This window comes from Doryrhamphus excisus, linkage group LG6 (genome assembly GCF_037039965.1).
Source record: "Doryrhamphus excisus strain RoL-2023G ecotype Guam linkage group LG6, RoL_Dexc_Guam_v1.1, whole genome shotgun sequence".
Taxonomy (NCBI): Eukaryota; Metazoa; Chordata; class Actinopteri; order Syngnathiformes; family Syngnathidae; genus Doryrhamphus; species Doryrhamphus excisus.
The window spans coordinates 12,587,396-12,605,365 of record NC_136362.1 but is presented as its reverse complement, the minus strand read 5'-3'; the positions used below and the strand labels follow the sequence as shown (position 1 = coordinate 12,605,365).

At 38.6% G+C, this 17,970-nt stretch overlaps 1 protein-coding gene across 1 annotated transcript; it reads right to left on the bottom strand.

Moving 5' to 3' along the window:
- Nucleotides 1-174: 174 nt before the first annotated feature.
- On the bottom strand, nucleotides 175-10,909 carry rgs18 (regulator of G protein signaling 18). The gene is made up of 6 exons (XM_058067073.2): nucleotides 10,849-10,909; nucleotides 10,621-10,759; nucleotides 10,138-10,218; nucleotides 9,914-9,975; nucleotides 6,435-6,601; nucleotides 175-2,879 (listed from the first exon to the last, which is right to left on the bottom strand). The coding sequence occupies exons 2-6, from the start codon at nucleotides 10,740-10,742 to the stop codon at nucleotides 2,625-2,627; spliced, it is 687 nt and encodes a 228-aa protein (XP_057923056.2). The 5' UTR covers nucleotides 10,743-10,759; nucleotides 10,849-10,909; the 3' UTR covers nucleotides 175-2,624.
- Nucleotides 10,910-17,970: the final 7,061 nt, after the last annotated feature.

The following is a 17,970-nucleotide window of genomic DNA, read 5'->3' as shown; positions in this document are numbered from 1 at the left end:
ATTCAATTTCATTCAAATGTGGTCAAATTAGCTTGTAACTCATATCAAATGTATTAAAGATGCATAAGGTGGAAGACAAATCACTGGCAATGTATGTATTCAGCAGAGGAGATGGAGAACAGCCGGCTGTGGAGAAGCCAGGCAGGCAGGACACATTTCATCACAAGGAGGCACTTGAGTAGGGATGTAGTACCTTCATGGACGCCAATGTCAGCTGGCCTTTTTAAAATAAAGGGGACCAAAACAGACAGCCTTGTTGTGCAGAGCTCGGTAGACTAGACTTTTTTACAGCGATGTACAGCAATGTTGTTAATTTGTGGTTAAAACCACAGTTCCGGAAGCGGTAAAGTGGACATTATTATCACACTTTGAAGTCTTATGCAGCGATTGTGTATCGATCTGTAAGTTTGATCAAGTGGGGAATTACTACAGCTTCTGTTTGGACTGCTCAGACCGCCAACTCTCAGTATTAGAACAGTTTGATTTAGCGTTAGGACTTCATTCATTACGCATACCATCCTCACTTGTAATGGTAATGGTTTTATTTCATTTGAACATGCATCAGATTACAATTGAATGCATCACATAATCTGTTCACAGTTCCACATGTCCAAAAGGAGTAGGAAGAAGCAAAGCTTATTAAATCCTATACCCCTCCATCTGGTACTTTTACAATCAGTAACTGTTACATTTGTTCACTTCCTGCTTTCCTAATATAGTTTACATTTTTTATTTAATTTTTTAATTTTAATTTTAATTTTAATTTTAATTTTAATTTTAATTTTAATTTTAATTTTAATTTTAATTTTAATTTTAATTTTAATTTTAATTTTAATTTTAATTTTAATTTTAATTTTAATTTTTTGTCACATACCGAAGTACGAGGTGATATGACCATCCAATGACATAATGGGTACCATAGTAAGTGTCAATATAGTGATATGTATAGCACATCATGACTGGTTCAAGACTTCATCCTTGTATTTAGCAAACATCAACTGCTTGTATTGTTTCAAATTTAGTTCTTCCTTGAGATCATATTTCTCCTCTCTTGTAGAGAAGTATTGGATGACATTTTTAGGTAATTGTTTTTTTTTTGTGTTAGCATACCTTATGCCTATTCAGCCTGTTCTCTATTCTTTTATTGTTAGAACTTGCCTTCCAAGAGGACGTAATGTCTGTTTTGGTCAAGGAGTTTGCAAAATAAATTACCGGCAAAATACATGACCTTTTTTCTACCTAATTATGCATTTTTGGCCTTGTGCGCCTTATACTCCGAGCGACTTATAGTCCAGAAAATACAGTACTTTCACACCAACATATGACAGCAAAAAATATACACTCAAATACAATTATCTGAAGAATAGCGCGGATACAATATTTTATTTGTACTTTTTGCAGTTACAGACCGCCCGCATTGAAGCCAGCTATGGAGCTGCACCTGCAGAATTGCATTCCAACAGTACGGCCTTGCACATCATCATTTTTCAATCAAGCAAATCGCACGGACGTGTTTATGACGGTTTGCCCTTGGCGGAGGTCTGTGCTCTACCGAGTCTTTGTACATAATGGAAGACTTTACATCAAATAGGTGCAAACTTCTGTGACATTTGTAAAAACACTTAAATACAGAAATACGGAAGAGACAGACAACAATATTCAAAGTTACTTGCAGCAAGGAGAGTGAAACCACATACCCAGTGACATGTCGCTCCACTCTGAATATGCAGTTCACGCTCCTCTCTTTTTGTTCTCTTTTCGGGGGTCCCTACTACATGGTCTTGCAACTCTAAATGGGGGGGAGGCAGTTGCACAAGCTGTATTTGTTTGTCTATGTGTGTGTGTATATGTGAGAGTAATTACTTTTATTGTTTTATGACTTCTTATCTTGACACATTCTTGTAGGATTAACATGAACATCTGCAGGCTTGTTGCTGGCGCTTCCAGACACCACCAGGACCTGGGGGGTTGCTGGGGGTCTCTGATCAGGGTCACAGGAATATTTCGTCTTCAGCACATTCAAACACTTTCTATTGTCTAAGCAAATGGATATAAGGGTGATAACTGACACTATATTCATTCTATCTACATTTTAATCTAACACGGGGGGGGGGGGGTACTGTTTGTACGTTAACACCTCAACTACACTAACTTGCTAATCATTGCTCCAAAGCACTTTTTTTTAAACCCAAAAACTGGTGGTTCATGTCTTGATTCTGCACATCAGTCGGATTAACAATAACACAAATCATCACACTTATTATTTATGAGGTGAAACACCAGCAAGTGATGATTTTTAGCAAGGATTACATGCATGAATGATTTGCTAAACAGATGCAGTCTGGATCTTCATATTAATACATGCAGACATAAGCATAGTAGCAAATTAAACTGGCATATTCCTCCAAATACCCTCAAACTATTTGCGTGGATCAATGGCCCGTTGCCAGGCTCTAATATTGTTTGGATAATCTACTTTGGTTGTAAAAGAAAATGAATCATTCTGCAGACACGTTACCATCTCCAACACAAATTTTGCAATTAAAATTCCACTCCTCGCCGCTGATTATCACCGATGTAATAATCAGTTTTATGAGTGAGCGGCTATGTCTGAAATGTTATTGCTACCAGGGTGAGGGTTCGGCCGTGGCGTCGCCTCGCTCGTTGAAGACACACGAGCGTGACCTTCTGCGAAACATGCCGACTCCCGGCCCTTTTGTCCTGGTGAGGCGTAAATAAAGGTCAGAGTGCAGGAATCTGGGGTAAGAGTCCTTTTTCATCAGGCTGTATACTTTCATCTGGGCTGCTTCAAAACAGCTCTTTGTGGGCTGTGCTAAAGTCTTCTGGATGGCCATCTTGGTGTTGTAGTCGATGTTGACCTGGGGGACATAGAAACAAACATGAGCTCAGGGAGAGAAGTGCAGCGCAATGTTGGAATGACAATCTGAAGGTGGTAATCTGACAACGGAGGTGTCCACAGTGATGCACTAAAATATTATACAATTCTGTATAAACTCCATTCATCTGGATTTACCGCTTTACTAGATATTGAACTGTTGAGCATTGACATTGGTGTGGAGCAGTGGAAAGCGGTGTATTTGATACCTGGGTCTTTAGTGGGGATTTAAGTGACCCAATTACATGTATACAAACCATCAATATTATACAGTATAGAAATTCAATAGAACTATGTGTGGGGATGAATATTATTATTACTAAAAAGTTAACCCAGTTAACGTTTTATCTTTGACTACATTATCTCAAAACTACTCCAAACCAGAATCAATAGTTTATTGTGGTTAATTGGTCCCAGACCGGACTGCAATAAGTGAATTTCTACTTTTTTTCCCCCACAAAGTCACCAATTAACCTAGCATGTTTTTGGAATGTGGGAGGAAGCCGGAGTACCCCGGAGAAAACCCACGCATGCACAGGGAGAACAAGGAAATTCCACACAGAGATGGCCGAGGGTGGAATTGAATTTGGGTCCCCTAGCCACTTGCCCACTGTGCAGGTCCAAAGTAGGATTCAACATTACTAAAAGCAATATGTTCGCAGTTAGAGCATAGAACACTTGATTAGGTCTTTCTAAGTATGTTTTTTTTACCATTATTAGAGCCCTATAGACATTAAATAACACCCCTATAGTCACATTTATTCTTTGTTTAGACCACAAGGTAATGTAATCTAAAATAATGTCTCGTCAATGTAACATTACTGCCGCCTAGTGAGCAGAAAACTACATATGACCTTTATTTATGCATTTTTTTTTTATAAAACCCTCTGGGTTTTATCCTTTGCGTGAACCGCCTTTTGTATGTTTCTGGATGTCCCTGAAAAAACCTCAGATACACATCGTCCAAATCCTGGACAGGGAGGACCACTAGTTTGAAAAAGATGTTAAGGAAGCCATTTATGTCAAACTACAAAAGCCCTCTTGGGGGTTTTGCCACCAGATAGGCAACTGACATATTGTCATGCACGAAGGTCGTTCAACAAGAACAACAACCCTATTGTGACCCACAAGGGACATAAAACTGAAGAAACCTTTTGGATTAAAAGGTGAAATATATTCAATAAAAGAGAGTCCAGTTGCCTCGAGTGAACCTTTGCTAAGAAGACTCCAAATGCAAAATAGCGTCAATGAAAAGTACCTGAAGTTCTAAATAACAAAAGTTCCAAGTTAATGTTATGCAATTCAAAGTGATAAATAAACATGAGTGTGTGAGTAGGCCTGATTTTGTTGGCACATCATGAGCTAAAATTAATTTGCTTTTACAGCTAAAATAAACACTGTCACATATCACTCCTAGCCTTATTATGCTTATCATAAAAAAGATAAGAAGTGTTAATTTTACGGATTATGCTTTTCCAAACAAAATTTTTAAAATTAAGATCATGACCAGTAGGAACAGTAAACTCTAAAAGTTTGACTGATATTGTCAGAACTATAGTTGCCACTTTGCAGCTATCATGAAAAATATATTATTTAATGGTTGACAAGCAAAATGCTCAGATTCCAATACATTCATTCGAATATGTCTAGAGTTTTGATATAAAATGCTTTGTTTTTTATTAGCCGAAATCGCTCTTTTGGAACTGGACATATCTGCTTGTAGCGAAATTTACAACGGTAGCAGAAATTTACTTTAGCATCAGAGTTTTTTGAAGTATAAGGCAGATCATTAGAAGCAGCTGTGGAGAGGGAAGTGACAAAGTAAGCTAAAAAGCCTCGTTCAGATACTGAATAAAGGGAAATTTGTTGTTTTAAGTGAGTTTTTAAGCTTGTTTTTCATAAGAAATTCAATCACCTGATGTCTTAAGATATTTCTTGTTTATTTCTTGACAGATAAAGAAGTGCAAAATTGCTCAATTTTAAATGTTATGTTTCAGCAAAAATGACAAAATCTACGGTATAAACAGATTTTGATGAAAAATTAAACTAAATTAAATAAATATTTAATAATTTAATTTAAATTAAATGTAATATACATTAAATATTTTGAATAGTTACTAATTTTGCCATTTTTTTTTATCTTGGAAGCAGATTTGATTAAAAAAACTTGGAGACCAGTGTTATTATTCAAAAATATGCATATTGAAGAAAATTTTATATATTTTACCCCTAAATAAAGGATAAATATGACCTAAAAAATAACTAAAATATAAGTATTAGGCATTTAAAAAACACATCCCAAGATGTTGTGAGCGATATATAGTATTCTATTCTGGTCACATTGTGTCAGTAATGTTAGTGACACACAAGCACCAGACTTGATCGCTGTAACAACAGGCTTTTATTGCAGATTTGAATGATCACACAATAAGGCACAATAATCGGTAATAAAAAATCTCGAATTAATCTCTAATAAAATAGGATTTTGTTGTAATGTTTGCTCTAATCCATGCAAAAACTCAACTCTGAATCCCTGATGTCAATCCCAGTTCCACCCGGACTCAGCTCCCCAAAGAAAACACATTCATAGAGTGCTCTAATAATGTTAAAGATCCATATTCAGAGGGTTGGAAACAGGTTTTTCTATGCTCTACTGAACAATTCTATTAATCAATAAGTAATAAATAAGGAATTCACTTATCCTTGTCAGGTCTGGAACCATTTAACAGCGGCGGGTTACTGTATAAACATTATTTTTAACACCCCCTGCAGTAAATGACCGCATCTGCAAATTCCGAGTTTCTTCCCTAAATATGCTTTCCTAGGCCTTCACAGTCGCCAAATTTACCGACTGCATGTTCGTGAGTGTTGCTAAGATCACTTTTGTTTTCTGTCTGTGAAAAGCATGCTTTGTCAGGCCATTGGGACGCTTTTAAAATGTTTTTTGGCAAAGTCTAACCTGGCTTTCTTGAGTGCAACTAGTGTTTTCTTTCATATCCAGGCAAAGGCAAAAATATTAAATAATTTAAAAAGTACTTTTGTATGTGGTAAAACACCTTTCTTAAAAAAAAAACATTTGTGAGTAATGCATGCACAATCATGTCTCTCCGCAAACCGTTCAAATGGATACAAGCAGAACATTGCAACATTTTATATTTGGCTGCCAATCATCTCAGACAGAAAGTGCGTGGGTGATGCTCTCTCCAGTTCTACAGAAAAGTCACAACCTCAAAGCGGACGCCTGCTCTTAACGGTGACATGCGGTCAAATCATCATTCTCACCGAAAAAAGGAAAATCTTCGAAAAACGCCGCTATCTCTCACCGACCTTGCGGTTGTATTTTCTTAAGATGCGTGACCAAACTGTGCTGCTGCTCCCAGCTGAGCGTTCATAAAATTCGATCGGTTTCAGGGTACTGACCTGCTAGAATTCTTCCATGGATACTTTTATCGCTATACCATAAATATTCTAAATCTCCAGCAGCACTCAGTGACTAGTAAAACATCTTCATTACCATCACCAAATTAACATACAGTACCTCTTTAGGGGCATCCGACTCAATAAAAACAGCATAAATATGTTTGGCTTTGGACACCATCTTCTTCTCAGAGTCATAGGTCTTGTATTCTTCACATGCCAACCAGAACTCGATGTTTTCTTCACTGAACTCGGTGCGTAGGAACTGAGAGAAAGTTTCAACCCCGTCTGATTGGAAGAAACAAACACATATGTGCAGCTAGTTACTAGAGAATTATGGTAAGAGTGAGAATATACAGATATTGCTAAAAATATGCCTTGGTTATCTTATGGCCAAACAGTACACCGATGTGAGTTGATAGTGGTTCTGTCGAGTTGGGACACTATAGACAGATTTCAGCCAGGGAAGCCTTTAACTCATTCACTATCAGGCACTTTTCCTTAGAACGCAAAAAATTGTGTTCTATGTCTATATAAACTTGGAACATACCAAAAGGAAGGGACACTATAGACAGATTTCAGCCAGGGAAGCCTTTAACTCATTCACTATCAGACACTTTTCGTTAGAACGTAAAAAAATTGTGTTCTATGTCTATATAAACTTGGAACATACCAAAAGGAAGGGACACTATAGACAGATTTCAGCCTGAGAAGCCTTTAACTCATTTACTATCAGACATTTTTCTTCAGAACATCAAAAATTGTGTTCTGTGTCTATATAAACTTGGCACATACCAAAAGGAAGGGACACTATAGACAGATTTCAGCCAGGGAAGCCTTTAACTCATTCACTATCAGGCACTTTTCCTTAGAACGCAAAAAATTGTGTTCTATGTCTATATAAACTTGGAACATACCAAAAGGAAGGGACACTATAGACAGATTTCAGCCAGGGAAGCCTTTAACTCATTCACTATCAGACACTTTTCATTAGAACGTAAAAAATTGTGTTCTATGTCTATATAAACTTGGAACATACCAAAAGGAAGGGACACTATAGACAGATTTCAGCGTGAGAAGCCTTTAACTTATTTACTATCAGACATTTTTCTTCAGAACATCAAAAATGGTGTTCTGTGTCTATATAAACTTGGCACATACCAAAAGGAAGGGACACTATAGACAGATTTCAGCCAGGGAAGCCTTTAACTCATTCACTATCAGACATTTTTCTTTAGAACATCAAAAATTGTGTTCTATGTCTATATAAACTTGGAACATACCAAAAGGAAGGGACACTATAGACAGATTTCAGCCAGGGAAGCCTTTAACTCATTCACTATCAGACACTTTTCATTAGAACGTAAAAAAAATTGTGTTCTATGTCTATATAAACTTGGAACATACCAAAAGGAAGGGACACTATAGACAGATTTCAGCGTGAGAAGCCTTTAACTTATTTACTATCAGACATTTTTCTTCAGAACATCAAAAATTGTGTTCTGTGTCTATATAAACTTGGCACATACCAAAAGGAAGGGACACTATAGACAGATTTCAGCCAGGGAAGCCTTTAACTCATTCACTATCAGACATTTTTCTTTAGAACATCAAAAATTGTGTTCTATGTCTATATAAACTTGGAACATACCAAAAGGAAGGGTCACTATAGACAGATTTCAGCCAGGGAAGCCTTTAACTCATTCACTATCAGACATTTTTCCTTAGAACGTAAAAAATTGTGTTCTATGTCTATATAAACTTGGAACATACCAAAAGGAAGGGACACTATAGACAGATTTCAGCCAGGGAAGCCATTAACTAATTCACTACCAGGCATTTTTCCTTAGAATGTAAAAAATTGTGTTCTATGTCTATATAAACTTGGAACATACTAAAAGGAAGGGACACTATAGACAGATTTCAGCCAGGGAAGCCATTAACTAATTCACTACCAGGCATTTTTCCTTAGAATGTAAAAAATTGTGTTCTATGTCTATATAAACTTGGAACATACTAAAAGGAAGGGACACTATAGACAGATTTCAGCCAGGGAAGCCATTAACTAATTCACTACCAGGCATTTTTCCTTAGAATGTAAAAAATTGTGTTCTATGTCTATATAAACTTGGAACATACTAAAAGGAAGGGACACTATAGACAGATTTCAGCCAGGGAAGCCATTAACTAATTCACTACCAGGCATTTTTCCTTAGAATGTAAAAAATTGTGTTCTATGTCTATATAAACTTGGAACATACCAAAAGGAAGGGACACTATAGACAGATTTCAGCCAGGGAAGCCTTTAACTCATTCACTATCAGACACTTTTCCTTAGAACGTAAAAAATTGTGTTCTATGTTTATATAAACTTGGAACATACCAAAAGGAAGGGACACTATAGACAGATTTCAGCCAGGGAAGCCATTAACTCATTCACTATCAGACATTTTTCTTTAGAACATCAAAAATTGTGTTCTATGTCTATATAAACTTGGAACATACCTAAAGGAAGGGACACTATAGACAGATTTCAGCCAGGGAAGCCTTTAACTCATTCACTATGAGACATTTTTCTTTAGAACATCAAAAATTGTGTTCTATGTTTATATTAACTTGGAACATACCAAAAGGAGGACTCTCATCTTTCACCAGAAAAAAAAGTTTGATTCTACCTTTTTCCGTTCTTTAGTAATCAGCAGTAGAACAAAGGTAAGTTTCAGGAAAGTATCAGTTCTTAACAAAAAATTATTGTTTTGACTTAATGTTTCATTGTTCTACTGTTTTTTTAAATGCAATTGTCTGCAGATGCGGAGGATGCGGAGTGAAAAAAAAATGGATCCTCCCATTATGTGTGGAAGTGGTATGTGTTCTTACTTTGTGGCTTCTTACTTTGTCCTTCTTCTCCACTCCATTTCAAACAGAAAAATGGAGGCTCAGAATGACAACATTGGAGGCTAACTAGTTAGCACGGTAGCATGCTAATGCTCAAAGTGGTGACCCTTTTGTATGTCTCTGCAGAGTGCAGCACAATGTGGTGTGGTGTCGACTTTATTCTAATAATATACAAAAAAACAAATTTTTAGAAGGTTATAAGCAGGTTTTGTACCAAAATATTCAATTTATTAACATAATTTGGAACCAATTCATTATGATAAACGAGGGACGGCGACTGACTGGGTTGTCAACACAAAGGAGGGGCGGGGGGGTTGTGTAGCACGGCCTGAAAATTGGGGAATAAACTTACCACAACTTCCTCATTTAAAGGGTAGCAAAATGTGCTTGATGTAAATAAACAAATACATTATCGGGGGATATCTGTGCATTTCCTTGCAGTTAAACTTTAATGTTATTTTTATTGTATCACACTCGGTATCGTGGCTCCCCCCGCTTGAGTGTACTTTTTCAATGTTTCAATGATGCACAAAGGGGCAATTTCGTGATAATGAGGAAGTTGCAAGCATTAAAACATGCATAGCAACTAATAAGGCTCTCATTATTCTTTAATAACTACACCACGGCGTGTGTAAACATTAGCAACAACCTTGCATTTTTACGGATTATATATTTCTTACTATAAATCGAGGGCACAGCTCTGACCTGGGTTCTTCATCAGTTCTTCAAAGGAGCTCCTCCATTGCAAAGCTGCCTCGGCTGAGATGCTGCGAAAGAAAATATGCAGTCAGCGCTTGTTTAATGACTCAGCAAGAATGTCTTAGATTTGTGTCTCCTGTGAATGTTTGTGAAGGTCAAAGCTGAGGTCAAATATGAATAATGCTTGTCTAAATGTTACAGGCACATGAAATCGATGGAATTAGCCTCACTTGCTGGATGTAGTCTTTTTACGGTGGCTGACATTTTCATGAGAGCCAGACCTGGTGAGACTCCGCTCCTTGACTTGCTGTCTGCAAACAAAGAACCCATCAAGGTCCATAAACCGATGTGTCGCAATTTACCGAATTTGAACAACTCCTCGCTGACGCATTTCTACTTCCTTTACATGACTGCACAATAAATTACATGTCTTTGTGGGGCAATAAAAGCCCAGGGACATAGTCATATATGCACGTATGAATTTGCAGAAAGGGACTCCTGTTGCAGCTTTATGAGCTGATGAGGCTCGCAGCACCCCTGACCATGAATAAGACAGCTGTCAGGACTTTCAATCACACTTGGGCTCGTAAACATGTCTGTTATTACTGTCATATGCACAAAAATAACATGTCTCCATATAAGACAGCATTCAGGATTTGACACAATAGATTCGGCGCTTAAAAAAAAAAAAGAGAAAAGATTCGTACACCCACCTGCTGCTATCAGCCTTCATTGTTGGTGCTCGCGTCTCGTCTGGCCTTAGCCGTTTGAAATACGCTTCCTCCTTCGGGGCCATGAAGTTGAATTGAGGAAATAAAAAAAGAAGCGTTTCCATGCTGCGTCTGTCGGAATCTAACGTGCGTGGCAGCGGTCCACAAATAGCTCTCTGTAAAATGTTTTTAACCCATCATCATTTTTATGTTGCATTTTATTTCCCATACCTTTCGTGCAACTTCCTGTTAAAAGATGTCACAACATCAGGGCTCTGGTCGAAACCCCCCTACTATCTCTTGTGTTCAACATCCTGTCAAGAGTTTACATTGAAGTCTTTTTTTTTCCGGCTCGCTACAATGAAAAAAAATGCCTCATGAATCTCCAGTTCTAGACTACATACACCATGCAACCAGAAATGGAACTTTAGGGAAGGCATCATTTTCCAATTTTCCACTGCACAATAGCGCATAATGTTGTGGTCACTGAGGCACAAGTGATGCAACAACCGGTAAGTGCAAGTGTTGGGTGATACTGCAAAATTTTGTGTGGATCCGATGCCAAGTAAATGCAGTGTACTTGTACCAAAGGACCAATTCTTATTAGTCTTTAATTTATTGATCACTAATTTTGTGTGAGGCAAATAGAGGTGATGATGCAACTGCAAAATAGAAGAGATCATGTTTAGTGCAGTTTTAAGATGTAAAAACGACTGCAAGATTATAAAATTAAGAGATTATAGTTATTACAATTGTGTGTTATTGTCATTCTGTTTACCATAATGGCTGCACGGCGGAAAGTGGTTAGAGCGCAGGCCACACAGGAGACCCAAGTTCGATTCCACCCTCTGCCTCCATTCTGTGTGGAGTTTGCATGTTCTCCCCGTGCATGCGTGGGTTTTCACCAGGAACTCCGGTTTCCTCCACATTCCGAAAACATGCTAGGTTAATTGGCGACTCCAAATTGTCCATAGGTATGAATGTGAGTGTGAATGGTTGTTTGTCTATATGTGCCCTGTGATTGGCTGGCCACCAGTCCAGGGTGTACCCCGCCTCTCGGCCAAAGTCAGCTGGGATAGGCTCCAGCACCCCCGTGACTCTCATGAGGATAAGCGGTAGTTCAGTAATATTACTGTTGCCGTTTAATACTTATATAATAGTCCTCTCCATTATGGTCTTCATTGTCATTTGCTGTTATTGTTATTGCAATTGTTGCTCCCCCCTTTGTTTTCTTTTTTCTTATTTTCTATCCCCTCCTTCTCCAAATAACACTCCATGACAGATCATGTCGACTTCAGATCCAGTGCCAGCAAGAGTCGTGGATCAACACCGGCCAATTTTCCTTCTCTGAACTACTTTGATATCCCCAAATTCCCTCCACTTCTGACAGCCTATCAAATCGTGGGAGACTCGTACAAATTGCTCTGGATGTGAATGTGTCGCTCACCGGTGTAGTTGGTCAAAATTGCCTGTTAGTACCTCTTGTTTGCTATGCATTGGTGATGAGTTTCACCAGTCGCTGTTGTTTGTTGACTCCCGCGTGTGGCGTCCATAAGATACTAACCGGAAAATGTATGCAAAAAAATTGTTGACGTTAACAAAAAAACACGCTAAAGCCTCCGTAACAACCAACGTTTTTGTTTTGGAGAACTTAGTTGTGGTGAAGACTGGACGTAAAGACGAATATTGTTGATATATTGCACTGATTACATATGTGGGGTGCACTAGTGGTGCACGGCACGTAAACTGTAGGAGTCTGGAAGTGTTTAGCATTAAAAAAATGGACATTTTCCCCAAACCTGACACCAGAAAAGCATACAAATAGACAAAGCATGAAGACGTACAAAGTGCAAAGTTTGTCTCACATCATGAAGTTAGTTTGACATGACAAAGAACCGGGGTTAAGTGAGGTTACATTCATTCATCATGCGTCTAATGGCTGCTAGAATGTGTTTGATCCGGTGAAATTAGACAAAAAATATAATTTCCAAAAGAGAAAACTACTTTTTTCCAACATAACTACATCTTTCTTCTCACGCCTTTGTACACGCAGCAGGAAATGAGTCGTGAATGTCAGCTTGACAATAGATTGATTGCAAATTTACTAAATTGAGGGTAGAGTCCACCAAATTCACACCCCTGCAGGAGTGTACTCCTAGATATTAAAACACACAAACGCACCAATCCAAAATGAAAATCCGACACCTGTGCAACTCTCAAAGTCACATTAAAAAACACACTCATTGATTCTAAGGGACACACTGTGTGCTGCAAATGTATGCAGCTCCAGTCCAATGATCCAGTAAAGTGAAACTGCAGTATCCTTTCCCTTCAGGTAAACAATGGACAGCTGAATCACTAAAACCAAATTGAATAGCAGTCATTTAGTTGCGCTGTATGTATTTGCCTCCTGTCAACATAGCAGATGAGAGAAGCAACAAAATCAATACGCCAGCACTGCCCCGAAGGTGCTCCCGCCAGCTGGGCGCAAAAGATTAGGGCTGTTTTATTTTATCATTTTGAAATAATATTCCCATTTGCACTTTTAATTGCGTAACTATTTCACTCACCAGAACTGTTTTTTTTTTTTTTTGTACTTCTTCACCCATAAAATGAAAGTGTGGGCAAAAGGACACACAAAGACACGTCTGTGCTTCTGCTTCAAAGGAACATTTGTCTAAAACCAATTTAGCCCAATCCAAACCTGCGTTCCTCAAGTGTCGCCACGCTACACGGCAAATGTCAAGACTATAATCAAAACACACAAACGTCAAGTTCATGTAAATGACATCACCGAACAGCGTTGTGCAGCTAAAGGATTATCATAACGTTTGCAAAATGATTCTTAAAGAGTGAGGCTTTAGCAGAAAGGAGAAGCGATACAAGTGAAACTGCTGTGCTCACAAGGCTGAACGAGGAAGGAGGGGGTCGGGGGGTACTGTTGCTTCCTGTCTCTTATGTCCTGTCTGCCTCATATGGACTCATGACCTTCACATTTTGTCACTGACAGCAGACGGTGCAACAAAAACAATAGTAATGCACATACTGAAGACACTGTATGATTTTTTTTTTGGGGGGGGGGGGAATATATTCTATTCACTTTATGTTCTCCATTCAAACAACAAGTAAACAATAGCGCTTTCATCTCAAGCAGGGATACTGCAAATGTGATGAGCAGGAATATATTTGGAGGTTCACCGAGTATTGGATAAAGCCAGAATATCCTTCTCATGCATGTTTTATTTATTCATAGTCTACCACTTATCCTGTTCAGTGTCACGGGTGAGGTGGAGCCCATCCCAGTGTAGTACACCCTCGACTGGTCGCATTCATTTATTCATTTTCTACTGCTGTCGAGGGTCACGAGTGAGCTTGAGCCTATCCCAGCTGACTGGGGTCGAAGACTGGTCACCAGTCAATCACAGGAAATTGTTTTTTTTATGACGGAAGAATAAAAGAATGAAAGAGTCACTTTGATATTTTGGAATATAGTAAGAAGGACAAACTGCATCTCAGCTTAGTGAAACTTCGGTTTTTGCCCCCCCCCCCCGAAAGCCCCCCCCACCCCAAGCTAATCATTACCCCACACCACAGACAAGGGTCTTCAGTCATGAGGGATAACTCCCCTGCAACATCTCCAAATTGCCATCTGCCATTTGACGCCCCTGCACAACCTGAAGCTTCATTGTTCTATTTAAGGAAAAACCAACAAAGAAATGATATTGAATTACATTTTTGCCTAGATTTTGGCTTTTAAAGGCTGTGGCCATTAGAATGCTTGTTTGCACTCGTTTGTATAACTTATTTTCTCTCTTGCTCCATTTTCTTCATTTTGCAGCTTCACATAGTAGCTCTTGAAGATCTAACAGTCCTAAATGTACATTCTTTCAATTTTTCAACTGGTTTTAAGATTTTGATCGACTTACCGGGGCAAATAATCCATGTTTGCCAGCCAATCACAGGGCACATATAGACAAACAACCATTCACACTCCCATTCATACCTATGGACAATTTGGAGTTGCCAATTAACCGAGCATGTTTTTGGAATGTGGAGAAAACCGGAGTACCTGGTGAAAACCCACGTATGCACAGGGAGAACATGCAAACTCCACACAGAGATGGCCGAGGGTGGAATCGAACTCGGGTCTCCTGTGTGGCTTGTGCGCTAACCACTCGCTGCCATGCAGCCGACGATTATTATTTTGTTCTTAAAATAAATTAATGATCAATGTGTTTCCAATGTATTCATATTACTCCAACTAAATTTTAAGATTTTAAGGGTTAATGATGGAGTGACCACAGTTACTCGGGGCACCCAATGTCATTTTTTTTCATGGGGCCCAAAATTCCTGGCAGTGCCCCTACCCCTTTTTAAAAAAGACTTCAAAGGATTCAGTGCAAAATAATGGCATATTTTGATTGTGAATGAACTCGTATTTGTTTTTCAAGGATGCCTGAAATGGTGGGTTTGCAAACTTCATTGGACATCCGAACAAGTTCTCCTGAGAAAAGGCTCATTTATTCAATTTTTTTTTGTCATCCACCTGTATTACATTTTGTATTAGTCAACATGTTTTTTTTTTTTTACTCTTGTAGGCTCCTAATGAGACAGCAAAAAAAGCCCTCACGGAAAACTGAGAGTCACTTGGTATACTGTCTTTGTAAAGTGTGTGTTTGACAGTTATGAAGTTTGCAGATTGTTAACCAAGAACAATAAGAAAGAAACTCATCTTTACCACAGCACACCTGGTTCAATACTAGGTGGTGTTTTTCAGCTGTGTAGACAGTCCTTCTACACTAATGATGACTGGCCGGCCTGAATTCATGTGCAAGGAAAACAAACAACACATCGCAAAACCTTCAAATGTCTTGAAACATGATCCCAATTAAACCGACACAAAAGCTCCCATTGGAAGCGCTGTTGGCCAATAGTTGTAGTTACTAGTTACTCCAAAAGTACTGTAGTTGAATTTAACGGAAATACTTCTGGGAAATTAATTAGTGGAGAAACCTTTAAATATAAGGGAATGGGTTCAAGATGTCCGTGAATGCACCTTGAGTGTTGCGTGGGACAGCTGTTGATGTGTTAAGGTCAGAATAAAGTTGTGTTTTCTCTGAAAAACTAGTCATGATTGTTTATACAAAAATTATTCAAATGATAATTAATAGGAATAAAAAAACTAGTAACTTGGGTAATGAAGGTGTCGACACCTTAATAAAGCCGCACAGTCGCACCTGAGGCTAAGGTTGTGAACAATTTGCTTTATTATAACCGTGACAGTTCCCCACGCTTTTCGAGGTGACACACCGAGCCGATCAATCTGCAGTGTGTCTTCACAGCGTGGCGAAACGGCTGCTCCACTGTGGTCACGAAAGCTCTCAGACCGTGTCCGCATGCCACACGGACTTTGGCGGTATCTTTGTCCACGCACAAAGACCTTGAAAAATGAGCTTTTGGGGAACTCAGGGGTGGAGAATTGACAACAATCTTTCATCTTTCAAAACACATCAGTCTGTGGATAAACATGGCTGTGCGTGAAACAAGTCATGCTGTTTAACTCATGCAGATATCACCCCGTGATATCACTATCATTACATTTTGAAGTATCATTTGCAAATTAAAGCACTGCGATATCTCTAAATTTTGTAAGACTAATTGCCTCTGATTTTTGACTGAAATTGGAGTGAACTGCTGTGATAAATTAGGTTATTTGATTTGACTGGGGGGAGCCAATTTAACATTGTTACAATGCAAAGAAAGCTATGCCGAATGTTTATAGCTATTACTAATCATCAGCTGTTGTGGGCATTTAAGCCTAGTATTATGTGTTAATACAGTACGGTAAAATATACATTAAGATATGCAATACTTACTATGCAGTGCAAAAAACAACAACAGCGTATTACGTCACTGGAGAGTGGCAGTGACACATTTGTAACTAAGACAGATTAACTCCGTTATCTTGCCTACAAAATTAATTTGTTCACTTGTAAAATTAATATTATTCTATGGAACAAGATATATTAAAACGGCACCGGTTTCGCTTTAAAAGGGGACCTATTATGCTTTTTCAAATTTTCTGACCTATAAATGTAGTTTGAATGTTGTATTCTCATATTAAACGATGCCAAAGTTTCAGATAATGAGGTTTACGCATTTGGAAGTGAACCCAGAAAGAAGTTTTGGGATGGCTCAAAACGCTCGTTTTCAAAAGGTGTGGTAAAACTGGCCCTTTGTGATGTCACAGAGTGGTGGACTTCCTTATATGGTTCATAGTTAGGAAGCATTTTGGGCGTGTGACCAATCACAGCGGAGTGGGAATAAATCAAAACAGATTTAAAAAAGCTTTTGGTTATTGTGTGTAGCTTCTCTATAGGAGACCACAACTCAATACAAAAACATTGAAACACCCAACTATATTTGTCATAAAAATAATAAAAACAGTATATATGTGCCTTGTGATTGGCTGGCGACCACTCGCCCGAAGACAGCTGGGATAGGCTCCAGCACCCTTGTGAGGATAAGCGGTAGAAAGTGAATGAATAATAAAAACAAAACCAGTGGGGAGAAATTTTGCTTAATTTTCATCCTTCTGTATACAGCAGTTTATGAGGAGAAGAGTTAGCTAGCATACATGTAGCTAACACATACAACTGTAGGTAGAAAAACCTACATAATTTAAAAAAATGCATTTAGGCAGTGAATGGTTATATAATAATGTGATGAGAAGTAAAAGCGGCAAGAAGTTATGTTTAAAACTGAAAAAAGCTGTGGTTTTTAAACCGCGTGCCTCAAACATGCATTTGCTAGTCGCTTGCTCAGTTTTACCTGTAAGTGTCTGCTGGTACACATACTGTATTTACAATCAGCTGTGGGATCTCCTTTGTTGTAACTTACAAGAAGGTCGAGAGCTTCCAGGAAGTCAACATGTCTTCCAGTTGGCGTGTCTGTGAGGCAGAATGGCTTCACACTGGTGACATCACTTGTGATGCTCAGATGAATCAGCAGTGCCTCAGAGGACACTGATGTGCTTTGACACAGGATGTAACTTAATAACGTTGCCGCGGTGAGATAGCAATGCTCAGCTGTAATGATTAATAGATGAATCAATGACTTACCGATTATACAATTATTCATTCATTCATTCATTTTCTACCGCTTATCCTCACGAGGGTCCCGGGTGGTGCTGGAGCCTTCAGGTACACCCTGGACTGGTGGCCAGCCAATCACAGGGCACATATAGACAAACAACCATTCACACTCACATTCATACCTATGGACAATTTGGAATCGGCAATTAACCTAGCATGTTTTTGGAATGTGGGAGGAAACCGGAGTCCTTGAAGAAAA

Bases quoted from the DNA above. Each gene is read 5' to 3' on its own strand.
- rgs18 (XM_058067073.2), bottom strand. From the start codon at position 10,742: ATGGAAACGCTTCTTTTTTTATTTCCTCAATTCAACTTCATGGCCCCG. The intron at 10,219-10,620 runs GTGGGTGTACGA...CTTTGTTTGCAG, and splicing joins ATGAAGGCTGATAGCAGCAG to ACAGCAAGTCAAGGAGCGGA. The intron at 2,880-6,434 runs GTACTGTATGTT...TATGTCCCCCAG, and splicing joins AGTCGGATGCCCCTAAAGAG to GTCAACATCGACTACAACAC.